The sequence below is a fragment of the Motacilla alba genome, chromosome 3, assembly GCF_015832195.1.
Source record: "Motacilla alba alba isolate MOTALB_02 chromosome 3, Motacilla_alba_V1.0_pri, whole genome shotgun sequence".
NCBI lineage: Eukaryota > Metazoa > Chordata > Aves > Passeriformes > Motacillidae > Motacilla > Motacilla alba.
In genome coordinates, this window is record NC_052018.1 from 66,237,079 (window position 1) to 66,256,573 (window position 19,495).

The 19,495-nt window shown below is 33.8% G+C and overlaps 1 protein-coding gene across 16 annotated transcripts in view; it reads left to right on the plus strand.

Annotated features, from left to right (window-relative positions):
* STXBP5 (syntaxin binding protein 5) overlaps window positions 1-19,495 on the plus strand; it is a 105,767-nt gene that overhangs the window by 65,247 nt on the left and 21,025 nt on the right. For 5 of the 16 annotated variants that reach the window (XM_038134087.1, XM_038134085.1, XM_038134090.1 and 2 more), the window contains 8 exons: window positions 773-993; window positions 2,515-2,693; window positions 4,503-4,628; window positions 5,112-5,263; window positions 6,675-6,758; window positions 12,558-12,623; window positions 15,929-15,988; window positions 16,085-16,132. In XM_038134087.1, coding sequence (XP_037990015.1) covers window positions 773-993; window positions 2,515-2,693; window positions 4,503-4,628; window positions 5,112-5,263; window positions 6,675-6,758; window positions 12,558-12,623; window positions 15,929-15,988; window positions 16,085-16,132 — 936 coding nt within the window. The remainder of the gene's footprint in view (window positions 1-772; window positions 994-2,514; window positions 2,694-4,502; window positions 4,629-5,111; window positions 5,264-6,674; window positions 6,759-12,557; window positions 12,624-15,928; window positions 15,989-16,084; window positions 16,133-19,495) is intronic. The other 11 variants (XM_038134093.1, XM_038134095.1, XM_038134094.1 and 8 more) reach the window with 7 other exon arrangements.

Here is a 19,495-nt window from a genome sequence, read left to right on the forward strand (position 1 = left end):
AGCAAGAATTCAAAGTAGAAATTGCACGAAGTTTGATGTTTGAATTGCTCTAGTTGGAACTAACCTTAATCTTGGTACTTAAAAGCTGTTTAAAGCAATCTTGGAATCGTCATCAGTTGTCTTTGAAAACTTGTGGAAAACTGGTGAGATTCCAAAAGGCTAAGGCATGTGTGGTTGTGGGAAGGAGCAGATGCAATGTATATGTTTAAAAGCTGGGAGGAGGACTGTTTGGAGTGTTATAGATCTTTAATTTCGGTTTGGAGTGGGAGTGGAACCTGGGAGAGAGGAGGTGGTAAGCCAAACCCGCTTGTGATTGTGTGCTTAAAAATTCTATTCAGCATATATCTGTCAAAAGGAAATTCTGTTAAAGATACTTAGTTTCTTTCTGAAACAGATAAATAAACCTATTAAGGGAGAAATTGCAAGTATCCTCTTTATTGATTTAAAACCTTTTGAGTCTTTCTAATAGGACAGTCTTACAGATGAACTAGGGGAGTGTGATTCAGGTAAAACCAGTGAAATATGGAAGATGAGAAAGGATGCTATAATTTAGGTTTTCCTAATGTTGTGATTAGTATTTATAGCAGTAATTTGGGCCATTGATTAGACAATATGCCTGTGAAGTTTGAAATCAGCATGTAGACAGTTGCAAAAAAATCTAACACAGAATTAAAATTCCAGTTGAGAAGGATACAATTCAAGAATTAGGTATATCAATATATTAGCTCTATGTTTAGATCAAAACTGATTTTTCTGTTTTGTTTTGTTCTAGTAACGCTGCAAGTACTCTATAAGCTAAAAACAGCCAAAGTATTTGAAAAATCACGGAATAAAGATGACAGGCCAAACACGGACATAGTAGATGAAGATCCATATGCTATTCAGATCATCTCATGGTGTCCAGAAAGTAGAATGCTGTGCATAGCTGGAGTTTCTGCACATGTCATTATTTACAGGTTCAGCAAGCAGGAAGTGACGACAGAAGTCATTCCGGTAAGGAGTTATGACCATTTTTTAACTTAGTAGGATTTAACTATAATAAGACTGTTCTAGCAATTTCTTTTTCTTTTTTTTTTTTTTTTTTTGGTTTTTCTTTTTTGTTTTTTGATCTTAATTACTTTTGTCCATTTCATTAATATAATTAGACTCAAAACAGAGATGTGGGTTTTTGGAGAGAAAGTAATTAGTTATGAAATTCAACAAAAGTAAATATTGCACATGAGATACTGGTTTTCAGTGACATTTTGAGGCTTTGCAGCTAATAATCATTCTTTGGTCTGTCTATGAAAACAGATAGTGGATCAAAACTAGGCTGTATCAAAGGTATAATGATAACAGAAGTGAATGAGCTATGGAGTTGAAGAATTTCAAAGCTTTTAGGGAGTTGATCCCTTGAGTCTTCATAATTACCATCTCTCCTGTCAAAACTTCTGCAGTACGCAGAGCTAGAAGAATAAAAATGTGCCAAACATGCCATGAAATCTGTTGAGAACTTTGCTGTGTCACTGTTTTATTCTGTATAAGATACAATGATTCTGTTACAAGAGTTGAGAAGCTTCTTGTTAAATCAGAAACGCATATGCAAATTTATGTATTTAAATGTATGAACTAAAACTTAACATTTAATTATAAAGTGTTGCCTGTTCTAAGTGTTAATTGTAATGTAGTTGTTTTTTTCTCTCACGTTCTTCCTCCAACACACACACACCCTCCCCTCCCTATTCTGCTCGCTTGTAAGTCGTAGTTTAAGGACCTGAGGTGTGGGGCTTTTTTTGTGTGTTTTTCTATGTACAAGTACATTCCCTTCTTAGGGAATAGTTTTTTCCAAGGTTTTTATGCATCAGCCCAAATCGAGTTAATCTTCAGTACTCTTTGACATCTTAAAAAATACTATATAGTTCTATAGTCTATGAGTTAAGTTCTATTTTGCAGATGACAATAAAACAGTTGAAAACTTCCTTTACACTGCACTGCAGTGAATTCTGATGTTGTTACAGATCCTGGAGAAGGAAATCTAAAGTCATGATGAATTTACAGTTCTTTAAAATGTATGATCCAGTTCAAGACAACATCAAACATTCTACACATAAGTCACCATGTGTACAGTATTACATCAGTAAAAATTTTGCAGTCTGTGTGGCTTTAGTTCTGTTTTACCCTTCCTGAAGTACCTAAACCAAGTCATCTTCATAACTAAATATGTATGTCAGCAGAATGATGATTAAGTGAGTCCAGTATTTGATTTCTTTTGCTATTAAGAAGCAAACTTTTAAAAACTGGAAATATGTCAGACATTCAAGTTCTAGCAATCTTCAGATATTCAGTCTGTAATAGTATGACTCTGTATTTCGGAATACTACATGTGTCTGTTTATTAAACAGTTATCTTTCAAAAGATGGAAAAGTTCTGGATGTCACTTTTATCTCTACTACCTTCAGTTGCACTTCATTTATTTCATATTCAGTGTTTTGAAAGGCAGACTTTACAGATATTTTTCTTTCCTTTAATTAACAGATGCTGGAAGTACGTCTCCTATATGAAATAAATGATGTTGAAACTCCAGACGGTGAGCAGGTGCCACCTGTACCAACTCCAGGCACAGGTTCCAATCCCCAATCCATTGTTCCCCAGTCTCATCCATCTACTAGTAGCAGTTCCTCTGATGGACTTCGGGATAATGTCCCATGTTTAAAGTAAGTTTATTCTGTTATACTTTCAGTGAGTCTGAAACATTGCAAGAATATATCAGAGTATGTGTACTTTGATATCATTACAGATATGTCATTGCTGGTGAAAATGTTTTATTTTTTAAAGCAAAGTTTTTCAAGTATCTGAAATTTGAGCTTGCTTTAAGAAATAAATATTGCAATATTAATTTTTTTAACTTCTTAAGCTGACTTTAAAAAAATAATATCTTTGCCTTTTGGTTTACCTGGTTTTAGGAAAATTTGGCATAGGTGTTAGTATAGCTATAGATGATTATGCCTTAGAGCAAACAGTTTTTAATAGCAGCAGTTCAGTCACTTTGATATCTTACTGTCCTTGGAATGAGTAGGGAAGTTATGTTTTGGGGCTCTCCTTAACTTTGGACCAAGTATGTCTGAGTGTGTTTCATCTGTTAGTTTTGCAGAGCCTTAAGTTTTAGAAGCAAATAGGAAGTGAAGATTCTTACAGATAGCTAACTGAACGCTAACTCTTTAGGCGTATAAATATATTTCATTTTTGAAAATCCTGCAAGGGAACAACTTTGCATTTTGGAAACAGAATTAATTATATGTCCCTTTATCATGGATCTTCACTTTGCATGATGCCTAATACTGCTCTCATTGTAGGTCTTCGACAAGTTTTTTGATCTTTTTGAATTGTGACCTTTTTCTGCAAGCTTCTTTGTGTGAGCTTTTACCCCTTAAATAAACTTTTAGATAAATTAGAGTTTTAAAAGTATTTTTTTTACTCTCCTACAAGAGTGTGTTATGTGACTTATGAGCCATGAATTTTTTCTAACAGAAACTAAGAAATATGTAATATATATCTAGAGATACAAAGTTAAGTATATACTTGGTTTTCTGAAGTTTAAGATCCCAACTTGGATTTTAATTCTTTGAGTGTATCCATCCAGAAAACTGTTCTGATAGGGTTGCTTTATTTGGGTAAGAGTTTTCAAATTGTATTGCTTGTACTGAGTTGGACAGGTGTATTTCTGAAGGAAACTCATCTAAGTAGAAAAATTGGAAAATTCTAAACTTATGTAAAATATTTTCAAATAATTTTTCAAATATCAATTTCAAATATCCATTAGTGAGAATAAATGGGTAAAATAAGTGGAATTGAGGAGACAAGAGCTTGTTCTACATAACATTTTTTGTGTAAAAAAATGCGAGACCTAATCTTTTCTCCGTAAGTTTGTCAGCATGCAAACAAAATCATTACAGGAGTTTCAATTCCCCCAATCCTAAGTTCATTGCATTGGTCTACCAATTACAATAATTGGTCTATCATTACACTAATTTACTTGTTTTCATTTTGGTTTTGCCATATCATCAGCTTTTTATTTGCATTTATCTTAATACATTGTGCTTCTGTTTCCCTTTTCTTTGTGCTTATTCCACGTACACCTCTCACCCCCTTCTGTTCTCTAAATCAGAGTTCTTTTGGAAACTCTGAAAAAAATGTGTCACACCTTCTTTTTTAGACACTGAGCACCTGTATCTGTTCAAGGGAATACAGCATAATAGCACTGTTATGCCTTGTTCTGAGATTGGAAAAAATGAAAAATATGCGATCATTGTTCAATTGATGTTCAATTAGGTAATGAATCGAAAGAAATGAATTCCTAGTTTCACTGTGGCTTTTTCTTCAGGTTGTTTTTGTTTGCTTTTGATAATAGTTTTTACCATTTCCCAACATTTTAAAGTCCAGCACGGTGTAGAATTTAATGAACTCTGATCCCATAAGGAAAACAATTGACACACTGGGGACGCCATGTTTTGTTTACTTTGCAGAGTCAAAAATTCTCCTCTTAAGCAGTCTCCAGGCTACCAAATCGAGCTCGTTATCCAGCTGGTGTGGGTGAGTGGAGAGCCTCCTCAACAGATAACCAGCTTAGCCATCAACTCAGCGTATGGCCTGTAAGTATATTCTACACAGTTCTTTCATTATTCCATCACAGTGGTTTAAAACTACCCGTTAAAATTGAGTCTCTGTGTGCGTTCACATGAGCTGCACAGCAACATAGAGGTAATCAATTTCTTGTGCTTCTGAGAGAATTCCTTTTGGGCCATGGCAGATACTGATGATGTGAATAGCAGAGGCAAATCAGCATCATTCTTCCTCACCTGGCACTGTACAGCCAAGAGTAAGTGTCACTTAAGGCTCTGTGTCAGATAGGTTGGCAAGGACACTGACAGTGGTCTGTTCTACTTGGCATCATGTTTTTACAAGAGAACAATGAATCAATACTGCACTCTAAAATACAAATTTATAAATAAGTGCAATCTAGGATAATTCCTAAAAATTAGGAAGTATTAAATGCTGAACTGCAAAAAATATTTGTGTGAAACATTACCAACATTTAATTAGCATTGTCTTTCCTTTAACTTCTCTTTTTCCAGAGTAGTTTTTGGAAACTGTAATGGTATTGCCATGGTTGATTACCTCCAGAAGACAGTGCTCTTGAATCTAGGCACTATTGAACTGTATGGCTCCAATGATCCCTACCGCAGGGAGCCACGATCTCCCAGAAAAACTCGGCAGCCATCTGGAGGTGAGTAACCAAAAACATATTTTAAGCTCAGAAGAAGGGCACAATTGGTCATCTAGTCTTAGTGTGTATTCTTTGTATACAAACATTCTTGACTGTGGTTTTCTTTCTTCTTGATCTGTTGCTAATGTCACAATTGCAGCTTTGTTAATTCATCTTTTCTTAAAAATTGTTGCTTGGTGGAATCTACTGATGCTTCATACCATTACTTATTTTTCAGTGTAATGTGTATTTTAAGAAAAAAAAATTTACAATGGATTTATGGAGTTTACAAGAATTTACACAGCATGAGGGAGCATCCTGATATTTCTGATAAAGCTAGTACCCATATTACATGCTTGTATAAATCTAGTAATGTTTGCAGATAGTCTGAGTGTTTGCTGGGATCTTTTGGCTCTTATTTTAAAATTTGACTGGAAATGTCCCTGATGAGATAAATCATGTTATGTTGTTAATACTGTTATGTTATGCTTGAGAGGAAACCTTTGATTAAAATGAAAAAAATAAACTTCTACACACAAATTGGTAAAATAAATCTCTTTGAAATAGAAAAAAAAGTACTTTGATTTTAAAATATGCTGAAGAGTGTTCCTTTTCAGCTAAAAAGGAAAGTAACTTTTCAATCAAAATGCAAAGCTTTCTGTAACGAAAAGGAAAATTTAGTATTTTAAAATTTTCTTCTCCCTGATGGGTCATGGATACTCCTAAGTTATTTCTAAAAACAGCACAAGACATAACAATAAACGGTTCAAAAAAACCTTCCTCATGATTGAGTGTTAATTTCTTCAAGAGATCCAGAGTAAAGTCCTTGTAAGTTCTTCAGGTAATATTTTGTTCAAATTGAAATGGATGTTCTAGGATGTATTTTAGGAAATGGTTGGTTTGAAAAAGATCCAGTTAACACCAGTCAGCTTATTTCAACTGAGGAATTGGATCTAAAAACCATTCATATAGGGCAGAGCATACACAGTCAGTATCCTGTCAGATAAAATATTTTCTTGTGTGATATAAACTGTGAGAGGAAGAAATAGCTTTACTGTTTGACTGTGTTAATTTGTCCTGGGCGTAAAGGGCTTAAATTCTGCCTCATGCATATAGATTATAAACAGCCTTTTGAAGCTTTAAACATCACTTGCCTTTGTTTTTTTAACTGTTGTTATTTTAATCCAATAAATTGGATTCACATACTCTGTGTTTCAACTGTGTCTCTAAGATGTTCATGATGAAAGCCCTTTTTGCTCATTATTATAGCTGTTATATGAAATCATATTTTTTTCATCTTAACTTCTGATACTAACAATCTGCATGGCAATGGCATTTTAATAACCTGGTTGTAAAAGTTACTTGGCTGGCTTTTCTGTCTCAAATGTACTGTTAGTGTCTCCGTGTTTCCTTTTCTCATTGCTTCATGAAGGTATGCTGACTGTGGCTTCTTGCATGTGCGGCCTTTCTAACTTATATTCAGAGTCTGTGAAAAAGCTTCGCACCTCTTATATAAGTAAGTCATCTCATGGCATTCGAATATTTTTTGAGCATCTGAACTTGATTTTTTGGTTTTGTTCACTCACCATAATTGTTTTCTTTAGTTCTTTTTAAGTAGTTGTTTTACTTACAGAAACTGATTTCAATCCATCCTCCATCCATTGTATTTCTCATCTGTGATATCGTTAAAAGAAATTTAAAGGAATAAAGCAACCACAATAGTCTCTTATTTTGTGTTTTTAAATAAATAAATCTCAAAATCAAAAAGAGATCCTATCTCAGAATTTGCTGATGGTTATAGAGCTAAGATCTTTCTCAAAAAATTTAGTGTTTTTTTACTAGACACTTTCCTTGCTTGGTTCCCTTTCTGGCAGAAAAAGCTTCAGAAATCCAGAGTTAGAATATTAGTAGCAATGATAAGAATAAACATTGTGATTACAGAGAGATTCTTCTTCTAAAAGTGAAAAGTTACTTCTACAAAAATGTTGTTTATAGGGATTAAGAGGTGTTTGTGAACAGCCCTGTTCAGTTTCCAAGCAGTTTTGAAGTGCAGGTGTCTGTGTGAGGAAGGTAAGCCATCAGAACTATGAATTGCCCGAGAGAGTCTGACTTACAACATCATTGACAGCATCCAAGGATCTGGAGAATGTAAAGCTTATTTTTAAAACATAGCATTGTTCCTTTTCTTAGGATGCCAGTTTTGTCCAGCCCTCAGGCAGAGGTAGGTAATCTCAGCCATTTTTTAATGAAGTAGAGCAGATTAAGCTGCTGTAAAAATGGAGTTTAAAAAGAAAAACAACGAACAAACAAAACTGCAAAACAAACTTGAAGTTGTGGTCCAAGTCTTAGTTCTGGCATTTCTTTTCCCCCAACAAGAAAAAAGAAATACAACTCAGAGAATAGTCTCAAATGCCAAATACTGCTTTCTCTATAGTCTTTCCTCCTCTATGGCCATAGCAGAAAGGGAGCTAGGCATAAAAAAAATGCCTCCACCTTAAGATGATATAGAACTTAAAACCAGGATCTGGCACTGATTGATTATTGTTTTGGGAAAAAAAAAAAAAAAAAAAAAAGATGGGTAGAAATCCCAAAACTACTAAATATTGTGAAGCTGAATTTACTTGGACTGTTTTATTTAGGAATAAGTTTAAGCAAGTGTTGTACCCAAGAGTTAATTTCATAACCATGTAATTCTGTTTACCATCCTGACAGTATCTGGGTTAACTGGAGCTACAGTAATTTTAAAAACTGGAAATAATTTCTTTAGTTATCATTTAACATTTTTCATTATTTGTAGTTCTTTCAGTGTATGTGTTGCCCAGATTTCAAGCATTGCTTCAATAATTTTTCACAAATAATGAGTCTGTTACATTTAAGTACTACCCTTTGATTTATTTCTAGGATTGAAACTATATGTTCTATATATGGAACTATATATGAGATTGTCAGAACACTTATGAATTTTGCATTCTCCCTTTCTTGGACATTCACTATGTGCATTTAGTGTTTTCAAAAATGCAAGGAGCTTATGCTTCCTTGTTTTTGCTTTGAAAGATGTGCCTTCATTGAATCTCTGTCTTGGGAACATTTCTCTTTTAATACATAATTATTTTTATTTATGAAGAAGATATTTTCAGTGGCTATGCAATTAATAATCTTCAGGGAGTACTAGTACTTAATATTTACATCTTCCTAGAAAAAGTGTTTTTCTTTCTAATGTGGTTGGTTTACCAGGAACAATGCATTGTCTTTGAGACAACAACAGTGTAGTTAAGGAAAAAAAAAATCATGCTAGCTTACATATGCATTCAGACAGCCTGCAGCAGAGCAGCATATTGCTATTGTACATTCAACCACGTCCAGAAAAGGCAGGAAGGATTGGTCCTTCTTCATAAAAATCCAGATATTCTGTATGTTTCATCATAAAATGTCAATTCAATAGATTATCAGTACCTGCCAAAATACTTAAGATTTAATAAATGGTATGTCCTTAATCAAATAATTAAAAATTTACAAAGGCATCTTTTAAAAAATTTCATCGAATAAGAGTTACATATCTTTTAAAATATGAATGGAAATGCGAGCTTTTTTCCCGTCTCTTGTGTTGCAAGAATATGATGTATTTCTCTGTCATCTTATTTTTTTCTACTCAGAAAAGAAATTCAGATTCCCGTCTTAAAGCAGCATCTATTTAGAGACAAGGCTCTCTCTACACTAGCTAGACTGTAAAATGTCATTTCAGGCTAGCTCTACAGATACAAGCTCCCAGTTGGGATCGTGTTTTGGAATTTGTCAGTGATTCGTACCAGGTATACTACTCACATGTTTTGGGTGGCAATTTATAGTTTGTGAAGCATGCAGTATATTTGTTTTGTTAAGGCCTGCCAGACAGTGTCATCAGTTGCTTGTCAAGGTTAAAAACAAAAGCTAAGTTTGCCTTCAGAGTCTAATAGTGAGGGGGGAGGGTGTAGAAAATAAGCTTTGGCCATGTGCCCAAAGATATGAAATGTGTAAGTTAAAGTTTATAGTGTGATGAAAACTATACACGATGGAGGCTTACACTATTAGGCGACCTTTGTTTGATGTACTCTTAGCTAAATAAGACAGGAGTCATTAAATCAGTGCTGATAAAAAAATGAGACAGGTCATAATTTCATGATGAAACACCAAAACTTACATAGCTGGTATTTTTTCCTGCTTAGTTCCATAAGTTCACAGGGAACATGAATCATAACTCTTTTTTTGCAAATTACTGTTGGTGAGAGTTACAAGATTTTATGTGACTCTTTGATTAGTGCAATTTAGTACAATTCTTCGAAAGTTAGGATTTCTTAGTTCTACCAGAGGCAGTTTAGGTTTCTGACAAAAATGAAACAGTTCTTACATACATGTGACTTTTTAAAATTTTGATTTTATATCAAAAAGCTTTTTGACAATAATCTATGAGTGATTCAAAAAGTTGGGTGGAGACAAACTGCAAGAAAATACATGCCTGGAACTCTTCTGCAGTTGCTTGGTCATGTTCTTTTTCCCATCCCCTCCTCATGAACTATTTGAATTTTTAATTTAAATGTTATGAGACTAACATCAGCTGTGGCTGACATCGGCCAAGGCCAAAACTGTATCAGAAAGTTTTATTGTTGGGCTTGGGGGTTTGTTTTGGACCCTGTTTTTCAGGGTTTTTTTAATTCTAACTTTTACATCATACCAAGTTAGCTTTAGTTGTAATTTTTAATTGCACTGTTTTCAGTCAAGTTGTAGGTTCTTCTGAGATATGTCTGCTTAAAGCTTGTGCAAAAAAACTAAGTCTCATGAAGTTTTATATATCAGTTAATTTCTGCTGCAACTCTGTGGAGTTTTTAATGCAGCATAGTAACGATGTCTTCAATGACATTATTTAATTTTTGGTAATTTGGAGAGTTTCCAATTTTCTTGCTTCTGGAGTTTGCAGAGATAAACTAAAAGCTTATTAGAAGGTCACTTGTACATATATTGGTGTTATAGAAGGATATAGATTGTATTTCTGAAACAGAAACTCTTGGATCAATTTTCTTTTGTAATTCAAAGCAATTTGCATGGATACTATAAACCTGAAACCAGAGAATTTTTCCAGGAGATCTGTCTTGCTCCCAGTTCTTCTATCAGGATACCTGGGGTTTTAAGATGAATAGCAAGAGATTATTTTGCAAGTTTCTTCAGCTTGGTCATGGGCAGACCCTCCTAGTTCACAAACTTAGACCATTCTTGATATATTCTGTTTGTTTTAATTACTAATACAATCATAGCTAAAATTACTTTTCATCTATTCCTGTTCCTTTTATCTCTTGAGTAATAGCAGTAATGGCTATGAACAGATATCCAAGATTTACATGCCATAAAGATTACCACAATGCACACTTATTATTAATTAAAGATGTATATGAATCAAATTATAGCCTTGAGAGTTCCTACAAGGAATTCAAGTATGCAGGTGTCTTCATTCTTGGCTGAAGACTATTGCTGTCAATTAATGAATTTTTATAGGAGAACTTGTACAAGAAGTTAAACTCTTCCTTTGAAGGTAAAGAATTAATCTTTATTGGAAAGGATGAAATTGTGTTCCTGAACTGCATGTATGAATTTATTTGGTTTGGCTCCTGAGGGTGCAACTACTTCTAAGAGCACAGTATGGGTTTATCCTCCTAGCACAGCTATCATCTAAAATTTGTGTTGCTTGTGGTGAAAGCAACTTTAGGATTTTTCAAAAATCTTTTTATACAATCCTGTCTACCTCAAAACATTTAGTCTCCCATGCTTGTTTAAAACTCTGGTGTAAAGCTCGGATTATCCCATAGTGTTCATTGATTTACTGACAGATGACTACATAAATTGCTCTTTTCTTTCTCCTGTTTAGTGGAAATATATAGCTTCCACCTGGAATTTCATTTGACATTTTAGAATTTAAATTGGTTCCAGGACTGTTAAACGTAGGATTAACAAAGCCTTAAGGTCATTTGATAATTCTAGTCACTGAGTTTTGGGGTTTAAGCTATACATGCTCTTAGTAATCTTAAAAAATACTATTTTGGATAAATGGAACTGTTCATGTAACATACTGTAAATGTGTTCCATATTGATATATTATTTCAGGAGAACCCTTTTCCCTTTAAACTATTAACTTCTGATTAAGTGTTTGGAAATTTTACAACTTTGATGGAGTAGAGCTGTTTTATTTTTGTTTGTACAGATGCACTTGTGAATGTGTAGTGTGTAGTTGTATAGACAGGCTTTCCATATGATACCTTTCTTGCCCTAACCATCACCGTTAACACTCAAATTTTTGAGTATTGGAAATATTTGTGTGCATGCAAAACTCTGTAATTTTAGCAAATATTTCTTAGCTATTACTATTCAGTATTACATGCTTGTTTGCCTTAGTATCACATAATGAAATTTCTGTAGCAAAGCTTCATGATATAAACCTGAAGATGCATTACTAACTTTGAAATATCAAAAAATGCACTTCTCTTAAATGTGGGCAGTCTTGACAGAAATTTCTTGTCAAAAAGGAAAGTAGAAAATTTATTGTATACTTTTAATTTATGCAGTGGAATAATATTTAGGACCATTTTGAGGCAGCTTCCATCTTTTGCATCTGATTGTGTATGACTAGGTTTTATTTCCTTCACTGGAATGAAAGCAATTAGCTTTCAGATATTTATATACTCCAGTTATTCAAATTGATCAAATTTTATGATGTAAGAAATTTAGTGAAATTCTTCCATGCAAGGGAGAGCACCTATCAACGCCCTAACACCGGAGTTCTCTAAGTGACTCCAATAAGGAGTTTTTCTGGAAAATTAATTTGGCAATACAAATTGGCAAATACAAGGCATATCACTGTAATAGTGGAAAAGTAGTTTGAAGAAAGGCACTGTAATTTCACACATCATGTTTGCAATCTTCAGGACCCTCTTTCATATGATTTTCTTTTGCAATAACATTTTTAATACGACTGATATTTTTTTCAAAACAAATTTTATTTATGTTTAATATATACCTGTGGCATGTAAATAATTAACTGTTCTGATAAGTCTGTCTAGCTGAAAATATAATGGTTTTCACTGAAATTTATTGAGAGAGTGTATTTTGCAAAGAAAACTTTAGTAGGGAGAAGTGACTCTACAGTTACTGTGGGAAATGTCAAAAAGAGTAGTAACAGAAATTCTCTCACAACTGACTTGTTTGTCTCTAATAAGAAATGAAGCTCCTGACTGCGGTGGAAATAAAAATAAAATGGGAACTGTATATATAATACACTGCTTTTGTGTTTCAGCAGGTCTTTGTGACATAAATGAAGGTACAGTGGTGCCAGAAGACCGCTGCAAGTCACCCACATCAGGTAATCATAACTTTCCCTGATCTTCAGCTTCTTATTTTCCCAGAAGATGGCATGCATTAAGTTAACACTTACTAGTTAAGTAATTATATATAATCTGTTGTCTTCTCATAAGCTTTTGGAACTGTCATAAATTTTGCCATCTTGCACAACTACGTTTTTAAAATAAGGCTGACTTAAGAGATGCAAAAGCAGTATGTCATAAAGATGATTGAAGAGAGAATGAGCTGAAATATTTATGCCTCAGGAATATACTGCACAATGGAATTTTGAAGCATTGACAAGAGATGCACAAATTCCTGTAATAATTAGTATGATTGTGTTTTGTATTCCTCAAAAGTGGTAGAGATTATTTCTGAGCAAGTTTACTTCTGCTTCTTCATAAGTGGCAAATTATTTTTCTGTGGAATCAGAGGTCTTCAGAAACCAGCATCCTCAGAAAGTAGGAGTTCCCTACTTAATACTCCTCCTCAAGCAAACTTTTTTTTTTTTTCACTGCTGTATGTGAATATTTTAAATAAAACCTTCAATATTTATTATTTTCATATTGGCTAGTTCAGTCCATAACCATGTAAATACTTAATAATGCATGTCAATGTATAGAGTGAATAGTTTTTGTAGTAGCTAAAAATTGTCACTTTTCTTTACTTATTGCTTGGAGAACTTTTAAAGATGTCATTTTGTTTCATTCCAAACTGCTCAAGGTTAAAGGACTCAACTGCAGATTTAAATGAAGCAAGTGAAGTAGTATGTAATGTAAAATGCTAATTAAGATGGGAGTTTAAAGATAGGTTCCTTTTCTATTGTAGCCTGTATCTTTCAAAGCCAAATTGAAAACATAACAAACCAAAGCATTGTGTTTGTAGCACTAGTAGAAATTTTAACATAAATTTTAATTTCTGATTTGACAATTGTCTTTTGATGTTCATTTTAAATTGTGCCAAACACTCCTCTAGATCAATCAATGTCATTTTCATTTCTGCTAGCTTTCTTAGAGTAAATTTAATTTATTTATAATTAAAGCAGAACCTAGCTGTGAGTTTTAGTTAAAAGTCTTGCCTGAAGATGTCATTTCATGACAAATCTGTGTTGCTAAGTATTGGCATGCTGAAGTCATCAACTTCAGTATAGTTTATGATGAAAGCTTTTTTTATGGTGTTGAGAACAAAGAGCATGTTTCCTATTTCATTTTTACATATTGAGACCAATGCCTGTAAACAATTTGCTATGCATTGCTGCAGTTGGAGTAAATCCTTTGTCTGTCAAGGCTGAGCATTGTTATCAATTCACTATGGCATTTGAATTTGAGCCACTTAAAAAGTCTGGCTCTGGAACACTGCTATAAAACATCTGCAATGAGCAGCTAATGGAGCATAACCTTTAATGTTTATCCTTTTTTCCCCCTGCTCCAGAATCGCCCAAATGTTAGCCCAAACAACTCCTAACTTATACCACTGAAAACACTGTGTGGTTTAAATAAGAGGGTTCGTTCATAATTGGGTGTTGAAGTAGAGTAAAACTAAATTCAGCACTTCTGCAACAGTGCCATGAAGGCAACTCCCAAGATGAAAAGTAAGGTTTATGGAAAACTCCTAAATTTAACAATTTAATTCCCCTACCTTCTTCCTGCTTGTTTGCATTAAATATGAGCTGAAGAAGGTTAAAAAATTATGTCTAACATACCAAAAATAGTGAATGGACAAAAGATAGAGGGGGAATGTGGCTCTTGCATTCTCCTGTAAAATAGAAACTCATAGTAGCGAGGTTGGACTGTGACTTGCTTCCCTTGATTCTGTTGTCTGCTGTCATTGAATGTGATTAAGCTTATGGTAGACTTCTCAACTTTTCCTTTGGGAAAAATCTTGGATGCACCACCCTGGTATGGAAATAATTTGTTGATGTTTGTGAAGAGAGAAGAACTATAATTCTTTAGGTTTGGTTTGAGTTTTATATCTTTTCTGGGCAAAAGCTCAAGACTGAAAACAAGCTTGAAAGTGGCATTTAGCTTTCAGAGATAAGAGAGGACCTTTTTGAGGAATTTGCTGCTGAGTATTGGAAGCTTGAGAAGACTGATGGAGGCTAAATTTAAGGAAACCTTTTGCAGTCCAGAGGCTTGCTAGTTAAGAGGAAAATACACAAACACAAAATGTTTGCATGCTACTAGCTCTAAGATTCGAGGATGAGATTGGCAATTGAATGCCTTATTGGTGTTCATTGTTACAATGTGATCTGTGAAAGAGACCAGTCGCTGTTTGAACTGAAGTCTCAAATCCACCTTTCCATGTCCAAGTTCAGTGGAAGGTAATTTCCATTAGGATTCCTCCAGTGGGTGGTTATATATATGAGAGGACTGAGAAAGGGACCACCTGCCTATGGAAGTTAGGAGAGTATCCTACAGTTTCAGGCACACAGAACTAAAGAAATACTGTGAAAACGCAGGAGGAATAATCTTACCTCCTGCTTTTTCTATAGATGTCAAGCAGCAAAAGGCTTAGACCCTGGGAGCATTTATCTGACCTAAAAGATAGTACAGCATTTAAACTGTCAAGTTTTTGTCTTCAGAAGAAGCAAAATGCTTGTGTTCTATTCTGTTTTTACACTTCCACAATATAAAGTCCAATTAAATTTTAAAAATGTTAGACAAATTGTTTTAATTTCCTGGCAATCTTTTAATTTCATGACAATGGTAAGCCTGAAGTTGTGGTCTGTTGCTAAGATCAGTTTTTCCAGGTTGGGATACAGAAAAATCCAGGTGGCACTATTGGCTCAGAGTTGTCTGCAGATTAGTTGAAGAACTGTGGTCCAACAGTAATTTACTGCGCTGGAAAAAAAAAACCCAAACAGATTTATAGAACTTGTTTTTATTGTTACAGCTGTGTTTTGTGAATCGTAACTTAGGCTAATCTCTGTGTCTGGAGCAATGATTAGTAGAGCCATGTAGTTATTCAGTGTAAACATTTGTTCAATGAGGGCATTGTTTCTAGAAAGAAACTCAATGTGCAGCGTTGTACCTTGCATTGTAATTTCTGTGGCTAATTCCAATATGCCAGAATTGTGTCATGCCAAAGTAATTTGTACTCTATAATATCTAATACAGCTACAGAGAATACCAATATCAGTATTTGATATTTTCTTTGTATCTTTGTTAAATTCAGATCTTGAATATAATTTTGTATATTAATGTATACATATATTGTATAATATATGTATATCTTAAGTGTATTAATATACATTGATTTTTGTGTCAAAACTATATCCCTTTCATTCATGTCAAATGTATATCCATTTCATTCTGTCTTCACTTGTAGGTTCTGGTTCACCAAACAATTCTGATGATGAACAAAAAATGAATAATTTTATAGAAAAGGGTACAGTATTTTTCTTTTCTTTAGTCTTTTTTTTTTCTTTAGTTCACCTTTTGATACACTTAGATTGATTTTTTTTTATTATAATATTATTTACAGTGAAGACCAAAAGCAGAAAGTTTTCCAAGATGGTAACCAATGACATAGGTAGGAACTAGAAAAAAATCTATTCTTTCTAATTCAGTGCCTTACTCTATGCAGCACTAACCCAGCAGCAAAAAAAAAAAAAGGCAAAATAACAGACAAATTTCAATGCATTCTGTTAATTTTTTCATTCTTTACGCTACTTGGTAATTCTATGGGCTGCTTCAATACTAAATATACGGGGCACAATAATCTAAAAAAATCAAGGATATTGGTGATTTAAATTTTCTGATTTTGCAGTAACACTTCTCTTTTTCTGGATGGGTGAAATTCTAATACATAGTAAGAGTTCAGTCTACAAAAGTCACAATGTGATTCCACTTTTATGAAGGTGCGCTGGTTTTGGGAACATATGGCTGATGCCATTTCTTTTTTGTATGTTGTATTCATACCCATATGGTCAGATTTTTATATGGCTGTGGTCAGAAAAGAGGTACTACGGTTTCATTTCTTCATTTGGAAGAGGACTGACTCGTATATATATAAGTGTTCCCCACTGCTGTCCCAGAACTCTTTTTACTTTTCTGCATTCAACAGTGACACAATACCCTACCAGCTCTAGATATGTGTCTTAATTTGGCAACAAAATTGCCTTGGGATATACTGTATGCAGGTAGATTGAACCCTTTCATGGCTGAAATGGAAATAACTCTGCTTCTGACAACTGGCTCATTAAATAAATGAAAGCAAGAGGCTGTATGATTTAGCTTTGGGAAAGGGACTCTTCTTCCTTAACTGGGATATGGTTACTTTGATTGCAGAATCACTTTGCTAATGTTCATTTTGTTTTCATTTAGCAAATTAGTATATCATTGTAGGATAATTTCATTTTATCTCTTCAGTCAGTTTAGGTTGAAATTATAGAGTAAAACTAGTTGCTAAGCTACTATTTCACAGGTTGTGTGGAAGCATAGCTCGAGACGAAGGAGGAAGAGATTTCTTTTCCTGAAGTCTCCCTTTTGTTTTTCTGTTTGACAATTTAAATTTTATCCTAAAATATTAATCCCTTTCATCATAATTCAGTATTTGAGGCAAAGAATCATTCAAAATTCATGGAGACAAACAGGAGTATGACAAAGTAATCCTTGAAATCTGAGGTACAGAATGAGAAAGTACTGTACAAAGGGTATATTTTTGCTCTACGTTGAGACCTATTTACAATGACATCAGAAATGGCAGGGAAAATTAATTTTGGCGCAGCAAAAGTCTGAATATAAGTCAAGAAAGCAAATGGCTGTCATTAATTCATTATGTGAATTCATCTATAATTAAAAAAAAAATTAGTGTCTTTTACATGAGCATTAATATGTTCCCCTAAAGGAATTTCAGGGTAACTAGAACCTAATGTTCAGGTTGAACAAAACATGAGAAAAACAACACCTAATCTTGTGCATGTTGCATCAATGTCCTTTGAGGTAATGTTTCCCTTTTGTCTCTTTTGAAAATAAGACACACTGTCTTGTGCAAAACACATGGAAAATTTGACTGACTGTGACCTCTTTTTTTTTACTTCTTTTCAAAGAGTTACATTAGAGCATTAATAAAGTATGCTGATGAGGATTCTATAGAGCCATTCACATCTGTTTCAGCTGGAAGCCTTCCAACTGAAAGTATTTGAAATGTTTTTCACAGCTAAAAAAAGCAAAACATTTATTTATAAGCAATGCATTCTTCAGTGTGTAAGTTACACTGTGATTTGTGTGATTTGCACAGTTTATTGGAAGCTTAAAGATAATTATTTATTTTGCATTTTCATAGTTTTGAGTGGTTTGCTGTGCACTGAATGTGGTTGTTTTGCTACCATGTTTTCTATAGCTTATCTGGCATGCTTATTCTAGCTCTTTCTGAACTTACTTCTAAGCTCTTTCATGTAAATAAAACACCTTTCCTGTGTTAATAGTTGCATGGTTTTGCTTTTCATTGTTTCAAACTGAATTGACAACCAAATGTGCATGGAAAATGAGTTTTGTAAAATATGTCACTGTCGTCAACATCACCATGTTGTATGAAACAAATTGTTTGCCATCAACTGTATTCTCAGGGATGAATTACATGTATTTGATGTATATGGCATGGTCATAGCTCTCTGCACTGGTACACAGAGCAGTCAGTTCAAGTTATTTCCATTCCTTGTCAATGGGTAAAATACAACCTGCTAAACGTGGTGCAAAACAGAATTAAAACAATTTCCACTGGTAACTTCAGTTGCTGTTTATATCATGCCTGTGTTTGCCCCATGGGAACAAGAAGCAAGGGAATGCTGCTAGCAAAGTGTGAAGTAATTTTATTTCAGTGGTAGGGCTGCAAGGTGGTAACATCACACATGAAGCCATTGTCAGTTTATCACGTTTATGCAATTGATGTAAAGCATAGTCATTTCTACAGATTTGTATAAAACAATATTCAAATGCCTTATGAACCAACATTTTGATCAGTTGGTCTGGTTTGTTGTCTTCTTAATACGCAACTCTGAATGCTCTGTGCTGAGGAATGGATACTAAATCAATTAAAGACCTGTGGTGAATGTGTTGCTTTTGGGTCATGTTTCCCTTTTGTTTGCATCAAAGATGAACCTCAAAAAAATCATAGTTTATTGTTTCCTTGGAGATATTGAGATACTTGATTTAACTAAGCATTTCTAGAAATTTTAGAAAGTACTGTGGCCATTACTGAATCCAGTAATTCTCAGCTCATTCTCTTACAAATGTCACACATTTGAAGGTATAAAGAATATGCTGTGAAGTAATATGAAGGAATATACTAAATGTAAATGAATTTACAGAAAGAAGAATTGGTAGGAAGTACTTATTTTCTAAGGCTGTGTCATTTTTATAGAAAGACATTGGGATCCAACTTCAGTGGAAGCAAAATCTTCAGCTTTTTTACTCATAATTTGGTTAATTATTTGGCATGAAGAGATGCAGATGATTGAATATTATAGCTACAAATTGTGTTGGAAGTTAAGATGTAACAACCATTTCTGGAAAAACCTTTAATAAAGGGGTCTGAAAAATATGGCAGATTTAAAAATATTTATAACTGTTCTAGTAGCCTATGTGTCAAACAGTTCTTAGGAAAATTGGTCTTATTTATTTCCTGCACTTTACAAATTTAAAAATAATCAGAGTATTAGTAGATGGACTTAAGCAGAGTAGATTTAGTTCCAAACTTTTGTTATCCCTGCTGTTAGTACTGACAGAGGTTTCTCACATTTCTTACATTCTAGGCATATACCTAAATTTTTCAAACACTGCTATAATAATTGACTGCTACAGCTGTTTTCATAGAATCAAATTTTAAGATGTTCATAATAAGTCCTTATTTGCCCTAATGTCAAAGACCAGTTCTTTCAATGTGTTTTTAATA